Here is a 26,857-nt window from a genome sequence, read left to right as displayed (position 1 = left end):
TCAGCATTGGCTCCTCAAACTACAACATTCGCACTTCCAAATTTGGTGTCTCCAGAATTTGTACGGCCAATTCTGACGCTTTTCGGGTAGCTGTAAAAACACTGACAACGCTTAACTGCCAATTTCCATCAGCTAAAAGAAGACAAGACCTACAGGGTAGTGCTTAAAGGGATCCACTCAAACGTACCGAAATCACAGATAGAGCAGGGGTTTACTGACAACGGCATCGAGGTTCTTAACATATACTGCCCCGATTGGAAGAACATTCAGGTTAACGAGGGTAATAACGAAGATATAATAAGCTATAAAACTAGACAAAATTTGTTTTATGTTAACCTCAAGTAGGCTGCGAATGTAGCAGAGTCCCTAAAAATAACACAGCTTGAGAGATACAGTCACTCTTGAACCTGATTTCCGTAGAAAGGAATTGCTTCTATGTCAAAGATGCCAAATTTTTGGGCACTCTAAAAACTACTGTGTCTTGGACCCTGTTTGTGGTAAAAGTAGTGGCCCTCATGTTACTGGTTCCATTATCGATTTAAGCGATACATTTTTGCGTTGATTTATACCAGCTGAGGCATTAAGAACGAATATATCGTATGCTGATATATCTAAACCCATATATCTAAGTGACGCAAGCCCTGCTTCTGACCCTAGGCTAAACCATAAGTTCTCAGCGATTGATAATGCCCTCCGCGACATCATAACCAAACTGGACACTCTTTTTAAGCTGATGCTGGAAAATGCAGAGTCCAACAAGGCTTTCAAAGAGCTGGTCAAGGTTCTCATTGCGCGGTTTCCGAAATGATTCAACCAGCATTAAATATCGGGTTGTGGAACGCTCGTGGGTTAGTCAAAGTATCTGAAGAGCTCCGAATATTTATCTGCGCTCATACACATTATGCTCGCCACTAAAACTCACATGCGGGCTGGTCAGCGCATATATTTACCAGGCTATCTTATTTACCATGCTCATCACCCCAGTGGCAACAGCAGAGGTTGATCTGCAATAATTATTAAGGATTCCCTAAGTCACAATCCCCTGCCCCCCGCCTCTAGCAACGAGCGTCCAACCACAAACTGCACAAGGGAATGTCACACTAGCGGCGACATATCTACCTCCAGGAGAAAGATGGGTTCAATCAGAATTTAAATCCTTGCTGGCCAGTCTTGGTGGCAAATTTATTGCTGGAGGAAACTATAATGCCAAACATGCATTGTGGGGAAACTCACGAGCATGTAGCAGGGGTAAGCAGTTGCAAGAAGGTGCCACAGGTGAACCCACTTTTTACTCGTATAACCCCCTGATAGCACCGACAGCGCTCGACTTTTTCATAACCAATGGATACGCTTCAGACAGGCTACAAGTAAGGACGCTCCATGACCTCTCCTCGGACCACACTCCCATCCTGGCCATACTGCATGCCACACCTGTGAAAAAACCACAGCGTCCACGACTCCTGGCCAGAGGGGCTAATATAAACGCTTTCAAAGCCTAACAAGAGCAGCTGAGCGAGGTTATCTTAGACATTCAGGAACCTTCTGATATTGACAATGCCATCAGCCCTTTCATGCGTATGATAAACCAGACTGCTGAGATAGCTGCACCCAGAAATCGCCAAAATACGGAGACCTCTAGACATCTCCAGCTTCCTCCCAGAATTGTGACACATCTCGATCTGAAGCGAAGAGTTAGAAGAGAGTATGCAAGAACAGGAGACGCCCGTATCCAACAGATATACAATCGGCTGGCTAACTGTCTAAGCAAGGCGATTGCACAAAGGAAACTAGAATCCATAGACAGCTTTTTGGAAAACCTGGATACAGATGCTAGTTCTAATTTCTCGCTACGGCGCATCACGAAACGGCACAAGGCTCAGCCCACCCCAAAATCGGCTATTAAAAACACCTCAGGTGGCTGGTGCCGTACGAGCCTAGAGAAAGCTGAAGCATTCGCTAACAACCTCGAGCAACGTTTTAAGCCTTACGACTTTTCGCCAGAAAGCATACGTGAAACAGTTAAAGAGTGCCTGGAATCTCCATTCCAAATGAGCCTGCCTGCTAGCCCTGTCTCACTGACAGAGGTGAAAGACCTTGTGGGAAAATTAGTCGATTAGTCTTCTACCATCCCTAGGAAAAATCATGGAAAGGCTGATCCTGAACAGGCTGCTCACCTACGAGAATGTCACCAGTGCGATTCCGGAATTCCAGTTCGGATCTCGTCTTCAACATGGAACTCCAGAGCAGTTGCACAGAGTTGTCAACTTTGCATTAGTATGCAGTTGCTGCCTTCCTTGACATACAGCAGGCTTTCGACAGAGTGTGGCACCCTGGGCTACTGTACAAAGCCAAAAAGTCTGTTAACGCCGCAGCTATTCCAGCACGTGAAAGCTTTTTGGAAGAACGCTCTTTCCACGTATTTGCTGATGGGTACAAATCGTCCACCAAACCGATCTCTGACGGAGTTCCCCAAGGTAGCGTCCTTGGCCCTACTCTATACTCCATCTATGCTCCAATAACTGAAGTTAAAGAGCAACACGTGCTAATCGCGACCTACGCTGATGACACAGCTGTGATCGCAAAAAGCAAAAGCATTTTGGCTGCCACATTTGCATTGCAGGAGTATCTGGACGCATTTCACCAATGGGCCATGAATTGGAACAAACGAGTAAACGCAGACAAATGTGCCAATGTGACGTTTACCAATCTCCGAAGTAGCTGCCCTGGAGTCAACCTCAACGATAGCCCAATCAAAGCCGTTTCTGTTTATAAGTACCTTGGTGTCACTTTGGACAAAAAGCTTACTTTCGGCAGGCAACAACATGTATACAACATGCTTTCAGGGCTAAGGTTACTCGGATGGCTTCTAGCACCACGAAATAAGTTCGCTCTTGACTGTAAGGTCAAAATTTATAAGACTATACTAGCGCCAAGACTTTTCTATGGACTCCAGGTTTATGGCATCGCTGAAAAATCTAACCTGAACAAAAAACGGATTTTGCAAGCGAAGACACTTCAAAGGATCTCTGGAGCTCCTTGGTTTATGCAAGCCAGAGACATTGAACGAGAGCTTAATGTACCCAAACTTGGAGATAAGCTGCAGGATCTGGCTCGTAAATATATGGAAAGGCTTAATCAACACCCCAACAGCCTAGCCAGAAAACTTGGCACCGTTGCTATCAACAGCGCCGAACCAAGCAACCGAGTCAAAAGAAGACTTACACATCACCCTCAAGACCTACCGGACCGGATTTTGACGTAGCAAATTCACCACCCGCAATATTAATATCAAAATCACGAACTTACTTCCTGCCCTTATCAACGTTTAGACCTAGTATTTTATTATATTGTATAAACAGATTAGATTAACCTGCATTTTGGTGACAGTGTGCTAATCATTAGAACAAAATAAATTTAAATACAACAAAAAAAAAAAAGCCTTCTAACACCTGCAGCGGACACGCAGGCCCAAACCGTTACATGTCCTCCGCCCTGTTTAACAGTTGGCATGAAGAGCTTGTCCTGCAGTTCTGTATTTGGCTTCCTCCACGCAAAATCCAAATACTGAATTTTGACTTATCGGCAGATATTATTTCATCCCAGATCCCTGAGTCCATCGTTATGTGTTTTTTAATCAAATTTTAAAGAAATATTTCAGTTTCCCTTGCTTCTTAAAAATCGTGCAAAATGACTTTTCTGTTATGCCCTGCGTCTCACTGTATTTATTATTTGTATATTTTGTATATTTCAATCAGAAGTTTGCAACGCAGTGAAGGAGACATATCCGACCCTATAAATTATATATATTCTTGATCAGCATCACTGGGAGAGTCGATCTAGCCATGTCCGTCTATCCGTCCGTTTCCACGCAAACTAGTCTCTCAGTTTTAAAGCTATCTGCATGAAACTTTTCCAAAAGTTGCCTTTGTATTGCAGGTAGTATATAAGTCGGAACAATCGGAAAAAAACAAATTATAAATTTGCTGATTTTTAATTTTGTTTTAGTTCTTCGACATTTAGTAACAATTAAATATTTCAGAATTACGGTTTAAGTTTCATCAAAATCGGACGACTATATCATATAAAATAACATAACATATTTTTCTAATTCTTTCTTTTTTTAATTCTTTTGACACTGTCTTATGACAGTTCAAAAATACGCTTTTAATTTTATTGAAATCGGAAAACGATATTATATAGCTGCCATGGGAACTAGCGAGTAATTGAGCGGCAAATCATCATAGCTTCAATGTTTTTAAACAAGTAAATCATAATTTTAATGTTATTAAGAATATTTAGTTTTTGCAATAGTTTCAAGGGTATATGAACTTCGGCTTGCCAAAGTTTGCTTCCTTTCTTGTTTTCCCTTGTTTTCCACGCGATTTTCAAAAACAAAACGAATATTTATGGGCTTTACTATATTATTTGGTTTGTGTCAATTTTGTATTTTACAAATGTTGCATTGTCTTCACATGTGCGTTCTTGGTGAAATCGAAAACGAAGTGAGAATTTTCGATCCAAATATAAGTATCAGATTTTAAATAAAAGTACCGTCAGGCTAAATTTCTTAGAAGAAAAGCAGCGTAGTAAATACAATGCGTCAAATAAAATGTTTTGTTTAATTTGATTAACTATAAAGCCTTTTGTTGATTTAATAAAACTTGGCCATGCTGTTTACCATTTAAATTCATCACCCTCCATATTAGTTAAGATATCGTTTTTAATGTGGGTAAAATTAGCTGTGAGCCACTGTATGTACACTAGTCATGTTAAAAAGTCTTGCCGATGGGACGACTTCACTTTTGAATGGCTTTATAGCATTACTGATTCATTTCTTGACTGCAAGGGTATTAAAACTTCGGTTGTAGATTAAAGCTTCTATTCTCATTGTTAATTAGTATGTATAAGTGAGTAAGTATATTGTATTATAATTTTTTGGCTTAAAAATAATTTTTTTGGTAGGCTTAACAAAGATTTTCCCCTTTACTTAGATAGATTTTATCAGGACTTTATCACAACAAATGCCTTCTCAACCCTTTTTGGGAATTAAAATGTCGAGCCAATGCTATTGGATTTGTTACTGTGCTTATCGAATTATGGCTGAGTTTTATATGTCATAAATAAAATAATGTCAAGTGTTGAAAAAAACAAAAAAAATGTTATACAAATTAATTGTTAATAACTCTTCAGCGGAATGAACGGTCGTTGTGCATATATCCCTGAAGACGGACCCCGAAGGGGTTAATTAATTTTATTATAATTAATAGCTTTGAGAATAACTATTAGAACGATTAGTTTAATTTTCAAAACTTCGTTTTTATTTAGAATTTTGTTTATACTTGCTCGCCTACGTCTGCCTAGTAGGATGTTTTTAAAACATTTTGCGCATTACATTTAACTTGTTTTTTTTTCATGTATGTATGCCACTTCCGTCTGTCCGTCCGTTTCTACGCCAAGAAGTATCTCAGTTTTAAAGCTATCTGCATGAAACTTTCCCAAAAGTTGTATTCCTGTTTAAGTTATTAGATAAGTCCGGATAGGACGATAATATAATAATATAATATAATAATATATAGCCTATACAAAAAATCAGGTAAAAATAAATAAAAAATATTTCTTTACTGTTATTAAATATGTATCTTTTGTTCTTCTTCTTTTTTTATTCTTTCAAACATAGTTATGGTTTAATAACTCATAATTATGATTTATTTTATTAAAGTCGGAAAACCATATCATATAGCTGGCATAGGAACGACTTTAACAACATACACATATGATTCTAAATTTAGATGTGTTTAAAAATATTTAATTTTTTCAATAGCTTCAAGGGTATATAAACTTCGGTTTATCAAAATTCTCTTCTTTTCTTGTTAAATATACACTGCACGAAAAGCGGCATAGAACAGTATTGTCAGTATGACAGATATTTGGCAAATATACAGAAATATGTTATTAATACAATAAAAACAACATTAACACTTAAATTAAAAAAAAAGAACAGCGAAATTTAAAAATTTTTCCCACAAAAGAAGGTGGCAAAAGCTTTAAGGCAAAATCTCTTGAACGGTATAAAAACAGACGGGCAGATGGAAAAGGCTATATCAAAACGTCTATTTATGCGGATCAAAAATATATTTTGATTTAATTTTTTGAATTTTAGCTCACCGCTACAAGCATATGCTAATTATAAAAGCACTTGTCATTATATGTACATACTATACAAAAATTAAATTTAAACATTATTGACTTAAGACTATCATATATAAACTATCATATTACAATTTATTTTTTGTATTTGTAAATTTTTTTTACTTTTTTTTAAATAGAGTTGCGCTCCTAACTGATTTAAGTTCGTATTATAAACTGTTCCAATATCGGATTGCATTGACGTAGAACTGCCTTTCCGAGCAGAGAGATCGACTGCGCGGGAATATATAGTTATTAGTTCGTTGAGATATTGCAGGAATGAGCTTGCTGCTTAAATACATTGGTTCGTGGCTGGTCACAATTTATTAGAAGTAATTTATTGATTTATATTAAATCCATGAGTTTAAATTAAGGTCAACAATTTTATTAGTCAGGTTTTATACATGTTCAAATCTATTTAAATTCCATAGGTGTATTGTTTATAAATAAATTCTGTAGAATTGAAGTAACAACGGGTCTTTTGCCGATGACAATACATTTATATTTTTTTGGGTTCATCCCCAAGTCATTTTCTTTTGCCCTTTTCTCAATTAGAGATAACATTCTATTGCTGCTACTGACACTGGACTACTAACATAGATTTGTACGTCATTCACATTTCGACAGGACACTGGGTAAATTGTTTACATAGATTGTGAACAACAGAGGGCCTATTACGGATCCCTGTGGAATTCCTCGTGACACATGCTAAAAAAAGGAAATATTATTTCCCGCGGATTCGGATTGAAGTCTGTTGGACAAATAGGACCTAATCAACCTGACTGCAGTGCGTGAAAAATTGAAAAGATTTTTTAGTTTAGTACTAAGAATGTTGTGATTCACAGAATCGAAGGCCTTGATATGATAAAGAAGAGTGAGGAGAGTAACGTCATTTTGGTCGATTTGATGGCGAATATCCTCTACAATGTCAGTTATGGCAGAGATACAACTTCTTCTTTTACGAAACCCTGACTGTTTAATAAGATACTGAGACCTGGTCATAAAGTAAAATCTTGTTTGGGTAATTTATGAGGAATAGGACGTTACTTTTAAAGAAAAAAGGCCTATAGACTCAAAATCCTCAAGTAGATTATTTTCCCTTAAGAGGTTGCTATTAAAGTCACCTGCTAGGATAATCTCAACATTAGCAGCTGATAAATCCGCAATGAAATCAGAGACGAGTTCGTATGGCATTGTACTGTTTGGCCCATCGATTTTCGTATTACATACATATGCCAGATATTTCCACTAGTAAAAATTCTATTGGACTATCATTTGAATGTCTCGACTTTGATTTACATTTAAGTTTTATTAACATAGATCGCGACATTATCCGGATGACTAGCACGATAAACATCATAGCCATCACACATACATAATTGACGAGTCGAACATATCAGACGTAAACCTGGTTTCTGACACACTTGTGACATCCACATTTGACTAAACAAAATTGACCATAACTCATCAATTTTTTTTAAAAAGCTTTGTGAATTGATTTGAGTTATGGAACCACCTGTTTCACCCGACAATTTGATATTTAAGGCTTACCAGAGGCGCAAGCTCAATTTTTAGATTTTTAAAAATGTTTTTAAAGAACAGAAAAAGATAATAAAGATATCTTAACTAATGATTCGAAGAGAGTGTATTCAAAGTAAGCAAGAGCGAAAGCTATTATCTGCAGATGAGGTGGTCTCTCTCCCCACCGAAGCGTGAGTATAAGCAGCATTTGAAGAGGTGGTGAGAGGATCGGCGTGCATCAAAGAAAGCTCTTCTATCCTCTCGACGCAGTGAACGTCCTCTTTACCAGAGCAACGAACATGCACAAGACCGCGACGTGTAAAAACAACAGAGAGCAGCATTGCCTCTTTAAATATTTTGTAATTTTCTTTAGAAAACTTCTTATTGATGTATACTACAGCGTCTGATCCGAAGCCCCAAAGCTGCAAGCTTATTTGACTTTTTCTCTCGCGCCGGTACAACCCAATTTCGGTAAACAGTGATATCTTCTCCCGGACGTTTTCAAATTTGATAATAATCCCCGGCCGACGTGGGTGTTTTGTGTTTTACGGCATATGGCACACCATGCATACGCACGTCGTAAGAGATGATAGCAATGTTTTGGGCTGACAGCTTCGCTTCTAGTCCACACATTTTTTTTCACCCAATGCATGCAAGGCAGCCATCTGCCATCTGTTGGTTTGCTCTTGAAGATGATCCTTAAGGAGCTCCAACAGTTGTGGCGAGGGGGCGTCCGAAAGGCGTTCACTGGCAAACCCAGGATTAATACGGGTGCGCTTACTCCGCTGCGCCATTGTTTATTTATTTTATTTTGTTTTGTTTTGTAAAGTGTTTTTATTTATGTTTTTAAACGTGTTTATATGTTTGTTTTGTAACGTGTTTATATGCTTGTTTTGTAACGCGTTTATATTTTTGTTTTGCAGTGTAGTTTTAGACTACAGTTATTGAAGTGTGGATTTTAAGAGTGCACTTGAAAAATAAACTGTGTTAGTGTGTGGGTACCGGTGCACTGTATGGGTTAGATGTTTGATAGAAGTAGAACCCGCAAACAAAAACAAAACTCACAGCGGCTGCGAAAATAACTTTAAACAGTTCTTTTATTTAATATATTGTTTAAAATTGGGGACTATGCTGTTTAATAGATAGTTTTGACCGTAAAGGTGTTTTATCCGAAAAAAAATTCGATTATATGGACAACATTGACGAGAGAGCAATTAAATATACGTCTGCTCACAGTTATTTATTTTTTATTAGTGAAATATGTCCTTCACTGCGTTACATGTTACATACAATTTCAAAATTTAATAGGAATAAATAAAAGAAAGCTGGACATAATTTCGTTGTTTTTAACAAATACATTTTTCTATCTTTCTTGAACCCTTACATTACATGTACAGCATGGCCCATAAAAAATTTGCGTTTTAAAATAGTTATAAAACGGATAAAACGGATGGAAAATAAAAAGTGGATATACATATGTAAAATATTTTTTTTCTAATAGCTCCAACTTTGCGTTTTATTTGTGGTGCAACTTTTTGCGTTTTTAATTCGCGCAACGCACTATGGGTCCAACGACCATATTTTTTGGTCAAAACCCATTTTTTAAAAGTCGTTAAATATATATTTTTTTTTAAGCGCGATGTATCAGAATAACATTAATCTTAAATGTTAAAAACTTAAAAATTTAACAGATCGTAATGCTGTTATCCTCTGTTAAAGTCATTTGTTGCTGCAACATAAATCGAGCGCTGTCCAATCGTTTATTTTTCCTCAAAGTTAAAATTACAAAAAGTGTCAATTAAATCAAATTTAGTTAAAGTTTTTGAACTGCAGTCCAATTAGTAGTTTATAAGATTTTTGGGGCCCAAAATCACATTTGCCAACTGCCAGGACTGTCATTTTCCATTATGAATGTGTCAATTTATGCATGTTTTAAAAATTTTCTCAAAAATGGCCTAAGCCCAAAAGAAACGTGAAACTATTATTTTTGGCTAAGCTCGCACTTAAAGGTTAATTTTAAACTAAGCTTTTGAGAGCGGTTGGGTGATCCTATAGATCCCAAAAGTATTGAACGCATAAAAATGACTATCTTGCAAACTAAATAACAAAGGCGATTTGAAGGGAAAATAAGGTCAAATATAATCTTTTCAGAAGTTCAAGAGATATTCAGCTGAAAAATGAGTATTATTATGTCCAACATGATCATATTAATTAAAACGATATTCTAAATTTCAATATTATCGATTTTTTGTACACTTTTATGAACACTATTCCTGCATATGTTAAAAAAAACTTAGGCAAAAGAAACAAACTTTAACATCTTAAATAATAAAGGTAGGACCACGCCCTTTTTTTAAGTGTAATATTTTACCAATTTTTTTACAATAAATAAAAAAATATATAAATTCTCTATATAAAATAAAGAAATACTTTTAAAAAAGGCGGAACTTCGCCCATTTTTTTTTTTTAATTCTTCCTTTTTGAATCATAAACGTATTTCAAAGAACAGATCCCGAAAATGTTACGTCGTTCATAAGTTATTAATTAATGCCACAAAATGCAATGGACCGAAGAGCGCTTGGTGGAAGATAACCAAATTTGACATGAAGGTCATATTCACCTCGGTGGTTACGTCAATAAATAGAATTGCCACATTTGAGATCCGAAAATCCGCACGTCTTCTTGGAGTATACCCTCCCTTTTCTTTCTATCCATTTTAAACGCAAACTTTTTGTGGGCCACCCTGATTACTTTGTAAAATATGATGGACCTCTTACCTTACCTAAAAGTTGATTGATTTCGATTTTACGTTTTAACAACATTAACATTTTAATATTAATTTAGCATTACAGGTTTATATAGTTTAAAAAAAATGTCCCTTTTTTTTACTCAAATACTGAGATTTCTGGCACCTTTACCTGCAATATCTGCAATTACTTTTCACCTTACCTAAATACAAAAAACAAAGACTTTCCCAAACACTGCCAATGGCATTTTATTTCAAATAAAGTTAACCTCGATCTCCACGAGACTATAATTATTTTTATTATTATTATTTTTAGCTCATATATCTCAAAAGTAGTAAATATTAATGTTTTCTTTTTGTGTTATTAAATTTTATTCAAAATTCGTTAGTATTAATTTTAAACGCTACATACCTGAAAATGAAATAATTGTGTTGACATCAACAGGATGCACAGGCTCCCCATCGGTTGCTATTACTGTCATGCCGTGTCCCTCAATCGTCACTTGTGCTGGACATACTGAAGCAAATGCATTTATCATCCGGAAGCGGTATCGACGGCCTGGTGTAATTGTGAATATTTCTAATGGAGTATTAGTCATGAAGCCAGTGTTTGGGTCACGAAACTGGCCCTTGCCATTGATCAGCATTGATTCTGGATCTTGGCCTGTGTTTACTGCCAGGCGTCCAGGATACCGCTCTGCAGCGTCTTCGTGCAACCAGTCACTGATAAGCATGATATGAGTTGTTAAATCAAAATCATATAAGTGAGAATTTGGGTCTCTTGATGGTGGTTGGCGAACGACGACGCTACCGTAAAGTCCATCTAGTTTCTGTAGACCTGTATGAGCGTGCCAAAAATGTGTCCCGGCGTTGCCTGTCCATTGATAACGGAAGGTATTACCTTGCTGAATGGGACACTGGGTAACGAAGGGTACACCATCGTAATACTGTGAGCCACGTTGCCATATACCGTGCCAGTGAATAGTTACTTCCATTCCCTCCATGTGGTTCTCCACATCAATGACAACCTTATCGTTCTCGCATACCTGAATACTAGGGCCAGGAATCATACGATTTGCAGTCAGAATTCCGCGCTCAACTCCGTCAGCTAAGACACACTGGCAATGACTCCAAACCGTATTCGTTGCGTTTGGAGTGCATACCTGGCAAGCACTAAACATATAAAAGGAGTAAAAGATGTAGTAAAAAACAAGGGATGATTAAAAAAATTTATAGATATGTTTTCAAAAACAAATTTAAAAATTATTCGTAGTTATTCGTAAAAAGGTAGCCAAAATTTTCAATTATGATAACAGCAAAAAGTAAACAATATCTTACAATTTTAAAAATAAAACAAATTTTGTATTTTGATTTTATTCATTTTAAATTAAATGATTAATAGCCTGATTCCATTGCCGCATTAGTGGACTTTTTAAAAGTGCCTGATTCCATTGGCGCATTAGCATTTAGCTAATGCTACTCCGACATGTGAGTGGCACAAACAGCTGATCTGGGTTTGTTTACTTTTGAATTTTGGCAAGTCCAAAAGAAATTTATTAAAATTAATGAACATGAGTGAGTTTACTAAACTCTGTAATGCTCAGCCAACTTGGCAACCACCACAGTTTCTAAAAAGGGAAAGCATCCCCGTATATGTGAAAGTTATTTTATGCCAGAGATCCAGCAGTAATGCATTGTGGTACTGCGAGCAGAATTTGCAGCGTGCACTCTAGGTTTCAGTAATTTTTACACAAAATAGATTTTATACTCAAAAGACATCAAAAATTGCGCCAACCTTGCCTTTAGAAAACAGCTGTTGTAGTGGTGGAATGAACAAATTATCGTTAAACATCGGTATTTTCCGGTATTTTTCCTAAAAACGTTCGGGGCGAATGGTTTTTAATCGCATTTAATAATCGCATTTATTTTAATTGCGGCATTTAGCCTTATGGGATTCCCTGTGTAAATAAATGCACATTAGGCTAAATGCGTTTTAATGCGCCAATGGAATCAGGCTACAAATTTGTAGTACATATTTAATAACCGCTTCATGTGTAGGGTTGTTAAGTTTTTAATTTTAAACTGTGTCTCGAACAGCGCTTTTTTGTTTTTTGAATTCTTCTTACGAATTTTCCCAGTTCTGGAGTCAGTGAGCATCCTATCACTTAAAATACTAAATCAATTACTCTAAAATTGTCTGTTCTTATACCATTGCTGAGGGTATTATTATTTCAGTCAGAAGTTTGCAACGCAGTGAAGAAGACATCTCTGGCCCTATATAGTTATTAAAGTTATTATAAGTTTCATGTTTTTTAATTTTAAATCTGTTGGTTGGTGGTAAATGACTTGTTAAAATTTTCCTAAAATGAATTCTATAATAAATATTAATATTTAATTTTATTAATAATAATAATTTTTAATGTATTTTATATTATATTAGAAAATTATTAATTTGAAGCAGTATGTATGTATATAACATTTTAATTTTAGGTAATAATAAATAGACGATTACATGATTTCTTTTCGAAGCGTGATTTTGTGTTGAATTATTATTTTAGATTTGCCGGCGCTATACTTTCCGCCGCCACTGTAATCACAAGGAGTAACCGAACAAAACGGTACTCTTAAAAGCAACAACAAGAACAAAAGGAAAAATGCAAGAAAGCGCGCAGTTTTTTCGGTTCTTTTGCATTTCCCGCCACTTCGCCATTTGATTTTCTTGGAGACAATCTCGTGTGCTGTGTTTTAAATAATTATTAATATCGCTGGCTTTGAAATTTTCAAGTAAGTAGTAGTGTTGATATGAACAAACTAAAAAGAAAAAGGAGTTTTAATACTGTTATTAAAAAAACTTGAACTAAACACTGGATTAATTAAAATAATATATGAAGTGTACCTGTTCCAAAAAATTATTTAATTTAAAAACACTTATAACAATCGAAAAAACATTAACAAAAACTGGACTAATTTAAAACAAGAAAGGAAGCAAACTTGAGCACCGCTTCACCGACCACATCAAAGAGCTTCCACTGACCTGCACTAGGGCTAATAATAACACTTATAAGGCTAAAGGTATGGCCAAAAAGATAAGAGAGGAAGTAAACGACCCGGAGTAAAACAATAAAAAGAAATTAAATAAATAAAAATTGAAATTATAAAATAGAACTGTTCCCAACTTTTTTGGGAACGATAATATTTGCATTCTTGGGTAAGACTATTAGATGGCAGGTTTTAGAATCATTCTAAATGTGTTCATTCAATATTCAATGTTCATTCTTGAGAAGTGTTACGCAATGCTTGCTTTGGAAGCAATCCAGAAAGGTTCCCGAGGAACTTTTCTGAGTTCATTCTAACAGTGCGCTGTAGAATGCTTCCTTCGTAAAGAAAAAATGAAAGGGAAAGCTGGGCGTTTGCAATGTTACATCTACATACCTTCCAATGGAACGTATTAATATTCGTTCTTAGATCGGTTCTAAAAGTAGGCTTGCTTCTTGTCCCGTCTCGAACAAAAAGGAAAGGGAGCTTTCAGGGATCTGGAATGCGTTTTTTCGCATGCAAAGGAAGCGTGAAAGAATACATCCTGGAAGCGTGTTATTTCCGACTGGGTCTACACTGAATTCTTTACTTGTGTTCGTGATCTTTTTTTAATGTGTTGGTAAATGAACTGCTATGTGTTGGTAAATGATGCTGCTCTGCCAATGATGCCACATGGATAGAAAGAGATAAAAATTTCAGTTTTTCATGGTTCGATTCGAACTTGTAATTTGGCCCCGCGGTGAGTTTCTGGAGCTGAACTTCTCGCTCTCATTGATAAGGGCTGGTGCGAGCAGAGCAGTTGCAAGTTCACCGCGAAACCGAATAGCAAGTTTAAACCATCTATGACCATAGAGTAAGAACTATATGGAGACACCATTTGCTCGGCCGCTCTGTCGAGTTACTTTTCCAGTGCCACATGAACAAAAAGAGAGGAAAATAGCAGTTTCTCACGGTTGCTTTACAACTTGTAAGTTGTTAAGGGCGAGCAGTGCAGTTGCGAATTCGCCGCGTGACCGAATTTCAAGTTCTAACCAAAAACTGAAAAGTGGGGTGGGAAATCAAATTTAGCTTCGAACAAGGCTCTCAGCAGAGCTTTGGCAGGGGTTCGGGCAGAGCAAATGGTGCCTCTATATATTTCTTACTTTATGGTATGATGATGTATGGTATGGTATGTTGTTGCCGACATCCCCGCCAAATCCTTCATTTTCATTATGGTTGGATTTTGTTGCTGCACTGCAGAAACTAGCATTAATTCGATATCATCAATGTCCCCGTTCATTTTCATTTATTTTTAACCCGTTTTTAAGCAACTTTGCCTTTCCTCCACACATCAAAACAATGAAAATCTGTTCAGATGCGCATACTTGCGTCTGCCAAGTATAAACTCTGCCTCATTGCTTATAGTCCGAAGTACCTGAACTCACCCCACCCAAACTTCACCATACTCGCATAGCATTTAGCGAAAAAGCCAAATACCTCGGCCTGATACTAGACAGGAAAATTCTCTGGGCAGAAAACATAGTTGATCGCACTCGTGAAGCAAGAAAGCAATGGGACGCAAATGGGGGTTCAAAGAAGCGCTGAACTCTGCATCAATGGCGCGCTCCGCAAAACCCCCACTGACGCCCTAGATACAATTCTGAGCATTGAAACTCTGGGCCTCCTTGCAAAGGGCTGCGCTGCAAAAACCGCACTGAGATTGCATGCTCCAACGGCCTGGCAAGCTGGACCAACGGGCCACTCCTCCATCCTACAAACCTTTGATAACTAACCCAGGCAATACAACTGGCAATGTCACTCCCTTTTTATACTTCACGAAACTATACAAAGTTTTCATCCCATCACGGGATGAAACCTCCCACACCGGGTGGAGATTGCCATCAACATCTACGCGGACAGGTCCAAATTGAATAAACAAGCAGGGGGCGGAGTCTACTCCCCTGAGCTGGACATCAAATACTCCTTTCGACTGCCAGACCACTGTAGTGTATTCCAAGCAGAGGTCTTAGGAATACAAGACGCAATGACCCTTCTGAATTCAGCCCTACTTCATAACAAAGATGTATACCTTTTCTCAGACACTCAAGCAGCACTGAAAGCCCTTTAACTCCACCTCGGTAATCATCTCTGGGTGCCGCAGATCTCTTAACGAGATGGCCAACCAACTCAAAATCAATCTCATATTGGTGCCTCGTCACCGAGACATCCCAGGCAACTGTGTTGCTGATAAGCGGGCCAGACAAGGGACAACTGCCGATATCGTTCCCGAGAAGGCCACGGTAGGCATGCCCATGGCCACTTGCAAGCTTCTCCTAAAACAGGCTGCTACTAGTCTCTCTGAGAGCAGATGGAACTTATTTACCACCTTCAAAATTTCCAGGCTTACTTAGCCCAAACGTAACCCAAAAAGAACAAGGGCTTTTGTTCAGAGCAACAGGAAGTATATAACCGTCCTAATCGGTGCACTAACAGGACTGCCTCATAGACAGAGAGAGTCCGAGTCCAGTATCACGACTTCTGCCGTAGTTGCAGACAGACGAGGAAGAAACAACAGAACACCTCCTGTGTTTGTGCCCAGCGCACAACCACTTTGGCAGGTACACTCTACTTAACCTTGCGTGCATACCACGCATTAAAATAGCCAACCTTGAACCACACCAGATGGTTCGAGCAGTCGCATCTTCAACGAGTAGGGACATACTAAGATACTTAAAAATGGTGCAAAAATAAAAAAAAATGAAAATTTACAAAAAAAATAGTTTCGTTATTATCAGGGGAATTTTTTTTACCATTTAAATGCATTATGATTTATATATTTTTTCGATGACCATCTGATGCCCTATAATGTTCACCGCAAACCGTCTGCCACGCCCCTATGAGTCTATATTTTGGATGAAATTTTTTTTTAAGGTAACTAAAACAACAATATATAAGGCGTATAAAAAAAAGCACAACATTGTCCACATCAAACAAAAAAGCTCGGGAAAATAAGTATTTTCCTTTTCCCCTTTTACATAGTTGCGTTCATTGCCATAAAATGGATTCAATCACTTCTGCTTAATTCATTAGCCCAAGAGAAGGTATTTTCTTCGTTAAAAAGTAAGTAACAGTTAAATGTCTAGATATTCTCTATTTAATTCAGGTGAGCTGATTGAAGAATAAGCCAAGTAAAGAGTCATTCATGTGTATCTGTCTTGAAGCTATGTTCTTCACATAACGGAAGCTACCTCCGGTACACGTGTTAGTTGGTTTTTCTCATAGACAGTTTGGAGTCAGATCTATTGACAGATCGGCTTACTTAAGCAAGAAGTCATTGAAGGTCTTCAAAGGGGGAACCTTCCTCTAACGATGTGGCACTCTAACCAATCTAACTTTACGGATTGCAAACATACGTAGAGACTTAACATCAGAGAGAAAAACGTCATCAGCGCTCTCTGATTTTGGGTCACACAACTGGTCAGAACTCAGATTTTGGCAATGCAAAGATGTTGGTCTTTAAGAAAAGATAGAGAAATAGAATACAACAGTAAGGGGAGGATCCAATAATAGAAAATAAAGACTTAGGTCAGACAATAACAGTGGGAGCAGTTTAGATGCAGAAACTCACCGCGGGGCCAATTTACAAGTTCGAATTCCAACCGTGAGAAACTGAAATTTTCCCCTTTTTTAGTTTAGGTGGCATCACTGGAAAAGTCACTCGAGAGAGCGGCAGAGCAAACGGTGCCCCTATATAGTTCTTACTCTATGGTTTCTACGCAAACTACTCTCATAGTAGGAGCTATAGGAGCACTTTTCGGTATAGCCTTGAGCTTTTCCAGCGATGCAGTCTTTCTCTCTCTTTAATTGTTGCAAATCTCCGTCCTTTCATAAGTCTCTTTAGTTTTAGGAACAAGAAAAAGTCACATGAGGCAATTCTAAAAGCTATCTGTATGAAACTTTTCCAAAAGACTACTATAGTATATAGCTCAAATAAGAACAATCGGTAAAAAAAAAACCCTTCTCATAAGCCCTTTTCGGTATAGCCTTCAGCTCTTCCAGCGATGCAGTCTTTATCTCTTCAACTGTTGCAAATCTCCGTCATTTCATAAGTCTCTTTAGTTTTGGGAAAAATAAAAAGCACATGAGACCAAATTCGGTGGCTAAGGCATGAATGTGGTGTTGTTTTTGGCCAACAAATCGACGTTTCTTTTGGTCAAAATTTAGCAATTTTGGAACAAACTTCACTGACACACGTGTCATGCCTAAAACGTTTGAAATAATTTCATGGCACGAGCTAAGCGATATACCAATCTCATCAGCAACTTCCCTGATAGTGATTCGACGATTTTCCAAAACAATTTACTTGACTGTTTGAACGTTTTGATCAGTTGTTGTCGTGCTTGGGCACGTCACGGTAGAACTCCTAGTGAACCCCTTCCCGGTGATCTGCGAGTCTAAATATTATTCGGCTCAAAATTATATTTACTTCAAAACGACTAACAGGAGAAAATCCAAAGTTAGTAAGTACTCTTTCATTAAAGTGTGTTCCAGTCAGATATCATTACAACGCGGGAAGCACTTAAGCGGATGGGAGGGAGAGCTTCGGTTAGGACAGATTAATCTAAATTACGTCGAACTGAAAAGCAGTAAATGTATCGCTTATCGAACGCAATTGCTAAGCACCTCAAAATTTTCTTTGCTTAGAATTCGGGACACAGGTTAACAAGCTAGCAAGAACGGGCTCCAACTTACCCCCGGGGGGCTGCCACACCAATAGCCTTGTGAGCTTTAACTAACTTGGCCAACCAATTCAAAAAAAACAGAATTGAAAACTTCGGAGACTAAGTTGGTATTTGCAGGATGCAGGCAGATTTAAAGACATGTTAATGACTTTAATATAAGCTGCGTGGATGAAGAAAGAATGCTAATAAAACCCTTATATTGCTTTTTATTTGTGGGAGACCAATTCATGCGTTTTCAGTTCGCGCAATGGGCCGAAAAGCGCTTGGTTTTAAATGAGCATTTAACCTTTGTGGTTTATTGGTGGTCATTAAGCTGAATTGCCGCAGTTGGGGCTCCAAGAACACACACCTCGTCTAGGAGATGCCAATACATCTACAACGCTGTATTTTGGACGTTATTCTTCCCTCGAATGGAAGATGGTTCCAGGGGGACGGCGTAGGTACCACACAGCGAACGCTACAGTCAACTTTTTGCGGTACATTCGGAAATCGAATGTCAACTGACCTCCTCTGTAACGATAAGTGTTATGCACATCCAACCAGAGACCCTAAAGTACAAAATTGAAGTCGCTATCGAGATCTGAAAAATTGGGCGATCGGATGAGCTATTGCAAGGCGCCATAAAAGTAACAAATTTGACACAGCTTTATTGTAACACCAATATAACCAGGGATATGCATAATTTCGATTTCAAAAATGCGTTTTCGGTTATAAAGAAATAATAAACAAAATAGCTGCCATAGAAATAATCGAAAAATTAATTAATAATCGATATAATTATTGTCGTTTTATAGAATAATATATGTTTTTGTAGCTGTGAGTGTATAAAAACTTGGGTCTGCCGAAGTTGGCTTACTGTTTGGCTACTTGGTAAAAAATGTAAATTTTAGCCTTATTTGTTCTGCAAAAAAGACTAAAAACAAATTTGTTTGTTCTTTATTTATAACTGGTTTTATATTATGATCAATATGTTGTTTTATTTTCTGTAAGGGAAATCGAAAATACCGCAGAATTTAATACTTACGCGCCCAGAACGGTGTAGTACTCCAACGTAAAATGATAATAGCAAATTCTTGGAGGCTCGCCCTCGCGACAAGCGCGGGCACATTCGTCTGGAGCAGATAGTGCAGGATTGCGTCGCAGCTCAGCAGTTGCGCTAGTTGAGAAGTCTAAATGCCGAAACGGGGACTTTGGATTGGGTTCAACCACGGTGCCTGTAATCTTATTAGCTGGATAACGAGCAGATGATGGCAGACTTCCACGTGAGTTAAGGTACCCGCTGCCTACGGTCAAGGATGGCTTACTACCAGCAACGCTTGAGGAGGGTATACCAGTCCCAAGACTGTTACTATTTAGTGGGACGGGGCCAGCATTGCTCGCGCTTATAGAGGGGTGAGTTTGGACAAGTCCATGTGTTGCCGAATAAAATGGTGAATCGAATGGAGTTGAACTACTGGGAGTGGCAACATGTTGCTGCCAGAAAGATTCCGATTGTTTAAGATCCGGTTGATTTTCTGGATAAAACAAAGAAGAAAGTCGCAAATATAAGTTAGAGAAAAAATATTCGTATAAAAAAATGTTTTAAGCTTAAAAAAACTGTGCTTTTATGGCTGTTACCGGCTGTACAGCATACCTTTTGCAGATGTTAAAGAAGACAGCAGGTGTCGAAAAAAAACTCTCTTTCTTTAGATTTACGAGCGGATTGTTGACTATAATGTCTTGTTGGCTTGTTAAAAAAAATAAAATAATTATTTTATTTATAATCTTTCGAAAAAAAATAGGTGAAAAACCATATTTACACTTATAATAAAATGGTACCATAAAAAAATGTCATTTCCAGAATCAGGTGCGATCTCTCAAGGTGTGATCTCTGGAAGATTTTGTCGATTTTAATTTGTACGCCGACGTAATTAAACAAAAATAGTTCCAGTTTTTATGTGACTAACATGAATAAATCAAAATCAGATGATAGCAATAGAATAGGGCCTGTTCCGGTTTTCAATCGGAAGTGAATTTGATAACATTTTCGGATTTTATTTTAACATATGAAAATTTCCCGTGCTTGTTAAAAAATTCCCTAAGGGAAATTTCCGTTCGGGGGGGAATAAAACAGCTGACTGCCGCTCCTGCTCTCAGCAACAGCCAATGTTTCGTCTGAGCCATAGCGGTGATCAAAATTTGGCGCTCTGCTTCTCCTAATCCATATGCATTATTGGTACTCACATTTAACGATTAAAATTAATCCAAAAGGGATTGGTAGCCAAAAATAGCAAATTGTATTTTTTAAGGCAGTCCATCACTGTCCAACAAAAGTGTTGAACCACTCTTGTTGAAATCAGCTGTGTTGCCCGACTTAATACAGGTAGTGTTGAGGTAAAATATAAATTATATAATAAATTATATAAATAATAAATTATATAATTTTTATTATTTTTTTTAAAGTTCTTTGATATTTAGTAAGTTAGTTTGTTATTTAAAGGTTTACGGTTTAAATTTGATCAAATTCGGAAAACCATATCATAAAGCTTCTATAAAAACAGTTGTTTAAACAAGAACATGTATAAATATAAGTATATGAGCTGAACGTAGCAGCCACTTGAGTCAAACAAAACACATTTACACATAACATGTAAAATGACCACATGGGAGCGAGTGATATCAAGGTAGTTGTGATCTCCCTTATCGCACTTAAGAATGCTTTCCCAAGTTAGGGATAAACAAGCCACTCCGTGGGATATTAGAAATAAGATAATAATCCCGATTATAAGATTTTATGAGCTCTTTGCTCGTCAGAATATAGCTCTCCCGCCAGGGCAAACAGATGCGGTCTCTGCGTAGGCCATAGATAAGAATAGAATACGAATCACACTAATTTTATAGCCGGATTCCATTAGCGCATTAAAACGCATTTAGCCTAATGTGCAATTATTTACACAGGGAATCTTATAAGGCTAAATGCCGCATTTAAAATAAATGCGATAAGTAAATGCGATTAAAAATCATTCGCACCGAACATAATTATTTTTAACGATATTTTGTTCGTACCACCACTATAACAGCTGTTTTCTATATGCAATTTTGATTTATTTCGAATATAAAATCTATTTTGTATAAAAATGACTGGAAACAAGAGCACACGCAGCAAATTCTGGTCGCAGTACCACAATGCATTACAGCTGGATCTCTGGCAGGAAAATACTCTCACATATACGGGGATCCTTGCCCTTCCTAGAAACTGTGGTGGTCTCCTTTGCAAACCCGTTAAACAACACCATCCGCTCCCCTTCTTTGACGTCCAAGTGGGCGAATGCCTCGGTCGCATTATGGATGTCCTGTTGGGCATTATCTGTAAACTCGCTCATATTCATGATTTTTAATTCATTTCGTTTTGACTTGCAAAAATTCAAAAGTAAGCAAACCCAGATCAGCTGTTCGTGCCACTCACATGTCGGAGTAGCATTAGCTAAGTGCTAATGCGCCAATGGAATCAGGCACATTTAAAAAGTGCACTAATACGGCAATGGAATAAGGCTATTATTTGCTTAGAAACTTTATGAAATAAAACAGTTTGAAATTATAACTCAGCAAATAAAGACGTTTCAACAATCGAAAAATTAAAAAAAAATTGTGAAACAAAATTTTAACTTTTCTAATTTTTAAATTATTAATGTAATTGTTTTTTGCATGGGAATGGTTTAATAAGTCTGAATTACGCCTTTAATTTTATTAAATCGGAAAACGATATCATATAGCTGCCACAAGAACGATCGAACAATTGAAATGAAAATCATCATAGCTTTAATGTTTTAAAACATATACGCAGGTAAATCATAATTTTAATGTTTTCAAGAATGTTGATATACTTTTTAAGGTCGGAAATGTCTCCTTTACTGCGTTGCAAACTTTTGACTGAAAGGGTATAAAAAGCTGAAACACAGTTTTGACAATACATACACATTTGTTTCATTAAAAATTACCGTCATTAATAAAAGTGTAGTCTTCTAGACAGCAAGCAGTATCAATGCAAGCTGTTGAGGAAGGAGTTTTCTGTTGACAATAGTTAGATAGTTTTAATTTCTTAGTATGCAGAAATATTCAGCTATTAAGCAATCTGTAGTATAGGTGTATAGGTTTAGGTATATGTATATAGTAGGTAATGGTGTATGTAGTAGGTAGATAAGTCTGACGGACGACTATACCCAAATGCTTCCAAAGGAAAAAACCGGTAAAAAATGTAATAAATAATATTTTAGCTGTTTTTTTTTACTTTTTCGATATATAGTACTTGACTTTTATGATATTTATATTTGATTAAAATCGGACGATTAAAATTTAACAATTAGATATATATGGTATAAGTATTTGACATTTTAAAAATTATTTTGTGGTTGCGTCTCAAGCTCGATTTCGATTTTTTGCACGTCCGCCGTCCCTGTTCTATGTAGTTTCGCAACGAATGTAGGGAAGGCTGCAAGGGTTGTTATGGTACGAAAAAAACAAGAACTTTCATGGGACTTATTTTAAGTCAGGCCTTATGTGTTTCTTCAAATATGGTAAGCTAATTAAAAAAAAAGTTTTTGTTGTGAGACGTGATTTGTTGGGACCTTTTTCATTGCCTTTTGCCACTCTGGTTCTCAACCCTGCTGATAACAATTACAAACATATTTATTTAGTCCTAAGGCAGCAAAACTCATACTAATCAAACGCCTCTGCCAGTTGCCATAGGAGACTACAAATATATATATATCATACTTAGAGGCAGAATTGAAAGTCGGCTGTGATGGTCAGATCGTATCGAGTAATACACCAATCGAAAGTTATCGCTGAATGAATAATTGTATATCAAGACATTAGAAAGTGGAGAAATTGACCTACTTAACATTTTGTTAAGGGAGTTCTTGAGCGCGGATTGGTAAAATATTTCACTTTTTTAGCATAGCTTAAATTGTTGCCTTTGAGATTCCTTAACTTTTGGTATATAACTAGTTTTTCTGCATGAATGTTTTCGAAAGTTAAAAGCAACGAAAGCGGCTACTTTTCTCATTTGGAGAAGTTCACGTTGCATAGGCAAGAATTTCCTCCTAAAAGTATCCACCACCAATTTGGTGTGGAATATGCAATAAAAAATGGTTTCAGGTTAAAGGAAGAAACATTTTCATTAGAGAGTTGTAAAATATTAATTATTGCTTAAATTTAAAACTAATCTTAATTTAAGCAAACTTATTTCAAATCAGATACTTTTCAAAAAAGAATAATTTTTTCGTTAATTTTTACATCCTTACAAATGGTATTTTAATTTCAGTCAGAAGGAATCTTTCCCGACCCTAACAGCATCATTAGGAGAGTCGATCTAGCCATGTCCGATTGTCCACTAGTTACTACGCAAACTAGCCCATAAGTTTTAAAACTTTTAGTAGAAGTTGAAACGAGCCGGATCGGACGGACTATATCAATCAGCTCCCATAAGAACAATCGGGAAAATATATGAAAAAATTATAATTTGGCTGTTTTTCAATTAATTTGAACATACTTCGATCCAAAGTAGTGGTTTATTGTTTCAGAATATCGGTTCTAATCAAATAGCTGCTTTTAAAACATAAAAGAATAAAAATCTAAATATAGTTGTTTTAAAAAAATTTTAAATTATTAAATAGTTGCCGAAGTTGGCTTCCTTTCTTGTCAGTTAAGCTTTAAAATCTTGCCATACATAGTTAGTTCAAACAAAATAAATACTAAAGTATAGGTAAAAGTTTTTTTTTTTAACCATGTTCACAATATTTTGGTACTTTGCCTATATATCAAACAAAAGCTTATGATATTAAACAAAACTCCTTTAAAAAAAATTCGCGCCTTCGACATATAAAATATCTGATACCATATTTTGTGACGAAAAATGAATTCCTTTTTAGTTTCCGAAATTTCAATGTTAAACTGACGGACGGACTGACGAACATGTCTAGATCGACCCTGCTATTGATCCTGTCACCAGTCTTGGGGTGTTTCGAGATACTTGTAAATATTTTTTGTGTTTTCTAAATTAAAAAAAAAATAAGAAAGGAAGCAAACTTCGGCAAGCCGAAGTTTATATACCCTTGCAGCTATTGCAAGAATTAAATATTTTTCAAAACATTAAAATTATGATTTACTTGCGTATATGTCTAAAAACATTGAAGCAATGATGATTTGCAGCTCAATTATTAGATAGTTATTTTATATAACTTTATTATTTCTATGGGAGCTATATGATATAGTCGTCCGATTTTGATGAAATTTGATATTTAACGATTACTATATGTCGAAAAACTAAAAGAAAAAGTTAAAAACAGCAAAGTTATAACTTTTTTTTATTTATTTTTCCGATTGTTCCTATGGGAGCTATATGCTATAGTCATCAGATCCGGCTCGTTCCGACTTATATACTACCTGCAATAGAAAGACAACTTTTGGGAAAGTTTCATGCAGATAGCTTTAAAACTGAGAGACTAGTTTGCGTAGAAACGGACGGACAGACGGACAGACAGACATGGCTAGATCGACTCGCCTAGTGATGCTGATCAAGAATATATATACTTTATAGGGTCGGAGATGTCTCCTTCACTGCGTTGCAAACTTCTGACTGAAATTATAATACCCTCTGCAAGGGTATAAAAAAATGTTTAGAAATTTTTTCTCAGCTACAGAAATTTATGCTTCATTTTCTTAAGGTGTTTTAATTCTAAGCTACCTCTTCCTAATTTTCTATATATATATAGCTAAAATCGCCCTTGCTTTTAGAAAATAAATACACCAGCCTTTTCTAAAATTAAGAAAAACGCCTTTAAGTTTAGATATATTGGTACTTATATAGAAATCAACTTTTCCTTAACATAAACATTTTGTTTAAAATAGTCCCTATTATTTATGGCTAAAATTAGAAAAGAATGGAGACAACACCCCGGAACCCTGATGGAACTACCAGCAGCTTCGATCAGGCTAACATCGGTCTTCAAGACCTTCGAAAAGGGGGACCCTCCAGACGAACTAGTGAGGCGCTCAAATTAGGCCTGGTAATCGCTCTCGACGCACAGTGGGGAAGCCCTACAATCAACAATAGGTCTCCTTGAGTCTCTTTTTAATTTCATCCTAGGCTCAAATTTATACTTGTACATATGTAACCTTTATCACATAAACTAGTCAAACGGTCAACGGTACTTATTTTAAAGGCAGTGATAGAAACTGGCCAACAAAAGTGTTGAACAACTCGTGTGAATCAGCTGCTTGGCACCAGTGTTGCAAACCAAAGTTGCCAAAGACGATGAAACAAGACGCTTTGCACAAGTATATCAAATTAAGGGGTATTAAGAACAAAACCACTTTAAATCTAATCTTAGATAATTTACACTTCTAACCACATAAAAACAAACCGAAAATAAATACTATTTATAATAGGAAGGCTTACCCTAAAAAGTAACTAGCCAAGAAAGAAATATTCCTTGCTCGACAAGTTGTTAGAGCGTCTAACCAGCAATCTAAGCCAACCGAGTTAAAAATTTACTGCCATGATACTTTTTTTTTTTTTTTACATTGTTTTTTTTTTTTGTTTTTAAAGCTTTATTTGGACTGTACAAATATTTGAGTCGACTGTTTGAACTTGAGGAGTTGCGACTTAACGAATCCCTAAAAATTAAATACATGCTGTACGCTGACGCAGTACAAACAGTCTTTTGACTTGCCGAGCCTTATTCAAAAGCGCCAATGGCGTAGTGCGAAGTTGTCTGGCTCGAGCTCACGAGACCCGGGTTCCATTCCCTACGACGGTCAAATAAAAATGTTCATTTTTCATATAGATACAATATTACAATTTAACATTAAATACTAAAGTATGTGTATTTATTTATTCTACATTTCTATTTTCCAAATCCTGAATAAAAAAGTTTCATTTGTATAATTTTGTTTTTTAATTTTTAGAAAAATTTGACCTAATATTTATGGTAAGCTGCCCTACATTAGAGACAAAAAAACATCGTTTTGATATTTTAAAATCAAATTTACAAAAAAAATGTATAAGGTCAAATTGATATTATTAAAATGTTGTTTCTAACATTTTCTAACTTATTAAAGTGATTTGCCAGGTATCTATTAACACTATTTTGTTACGGAATTTCATAAAAACAAATACAATCATTTTTTTTTTTTCTGTGTACTAATTCTAATCAAGAATATATATCGGTTGAAAACTTTTTTTTTACCTGTTACATTTTTTTCAAAGAATACAATATTTATTTATTTAATATTGTTTCTTTAAGAGTAAAGGGTTAAATTGCATAAATCAAATATACACAAGTTTTAAATTTTTAAGATAATTTTTTTAACTCGAGATATTGTTCTTTATTTTTACATTTCTTACATTTTTTTTAATTTTTACCATATTATACCTGAAAACAAGCACTGATAAGAACACAAAGGTTCCTCTAACATATCATTGTCCAATATACATACTTTTTGCTAGGCATCAATGGGCTGGGTACTTTTAGACTCGTATTAACCAATTCATTTTGTTGTGTGTAGAAAAAAGTGAAAGCCTAACCCTACGAAGTACATTTACATTTTTAAGCATGAAGTGTTGAATGCCTGTGTATTGGATATATCTATACAAACAAGAATATAT

At 36.3% G+C, this 26,857-nt stretch overlaps 1 protein-coding gene across 4 annotated transcripts in view; it reads right to left on the bottom strand.

The window, feature by feature from the left end:
* LOC128256368 (uncharacterized) overlaps nucleotides 1-26,857 on the bottom strand; it is a 61,770-nt gene that overhangs the window by 22,995 nt on the left and 11,918 nt on the right. For all 4 annotated transcript variants that reach the window (XM_052986669.1, XM_052986672.1, XM_052986671.1 and 1 more), the window contains 2 exons: nucleotides 19,235-19,724; nucleotides 10,866-11,626 (listed from right to left, as the gene is read on the bottom strand). In XM_052986669.1, the coding sequence (XP_052842629.1) occupies nucleotides 10,866-11,626; nucleotides 19,235-19,724 (1,251 nt within the window). The remainder of the gene's footprint in view (nucleotides 1-10,865; nucleotides 11,627-19,234; nucleotides 19,725-26,857) is intronic.

Source organism: Drosophila gunungcola (assembly GCF_025200985.1).
Source record: "Drosophila gunungcola strain Sukarami chromosome 2R unlocalized genomic scaffold, Dgunungcola_SK_2 000017F, whole genome shotgun sequence".
Classification (NCBI taxonomy): Eukaryota; Metazoa; Arthropoda; class Insecta; order Diptera; family Drosophilidae; genus Drosophila; species Drosophila gunungcola.
This window is presented reverse-complemented; position numbering and strand designations above follow the sequence as displayed.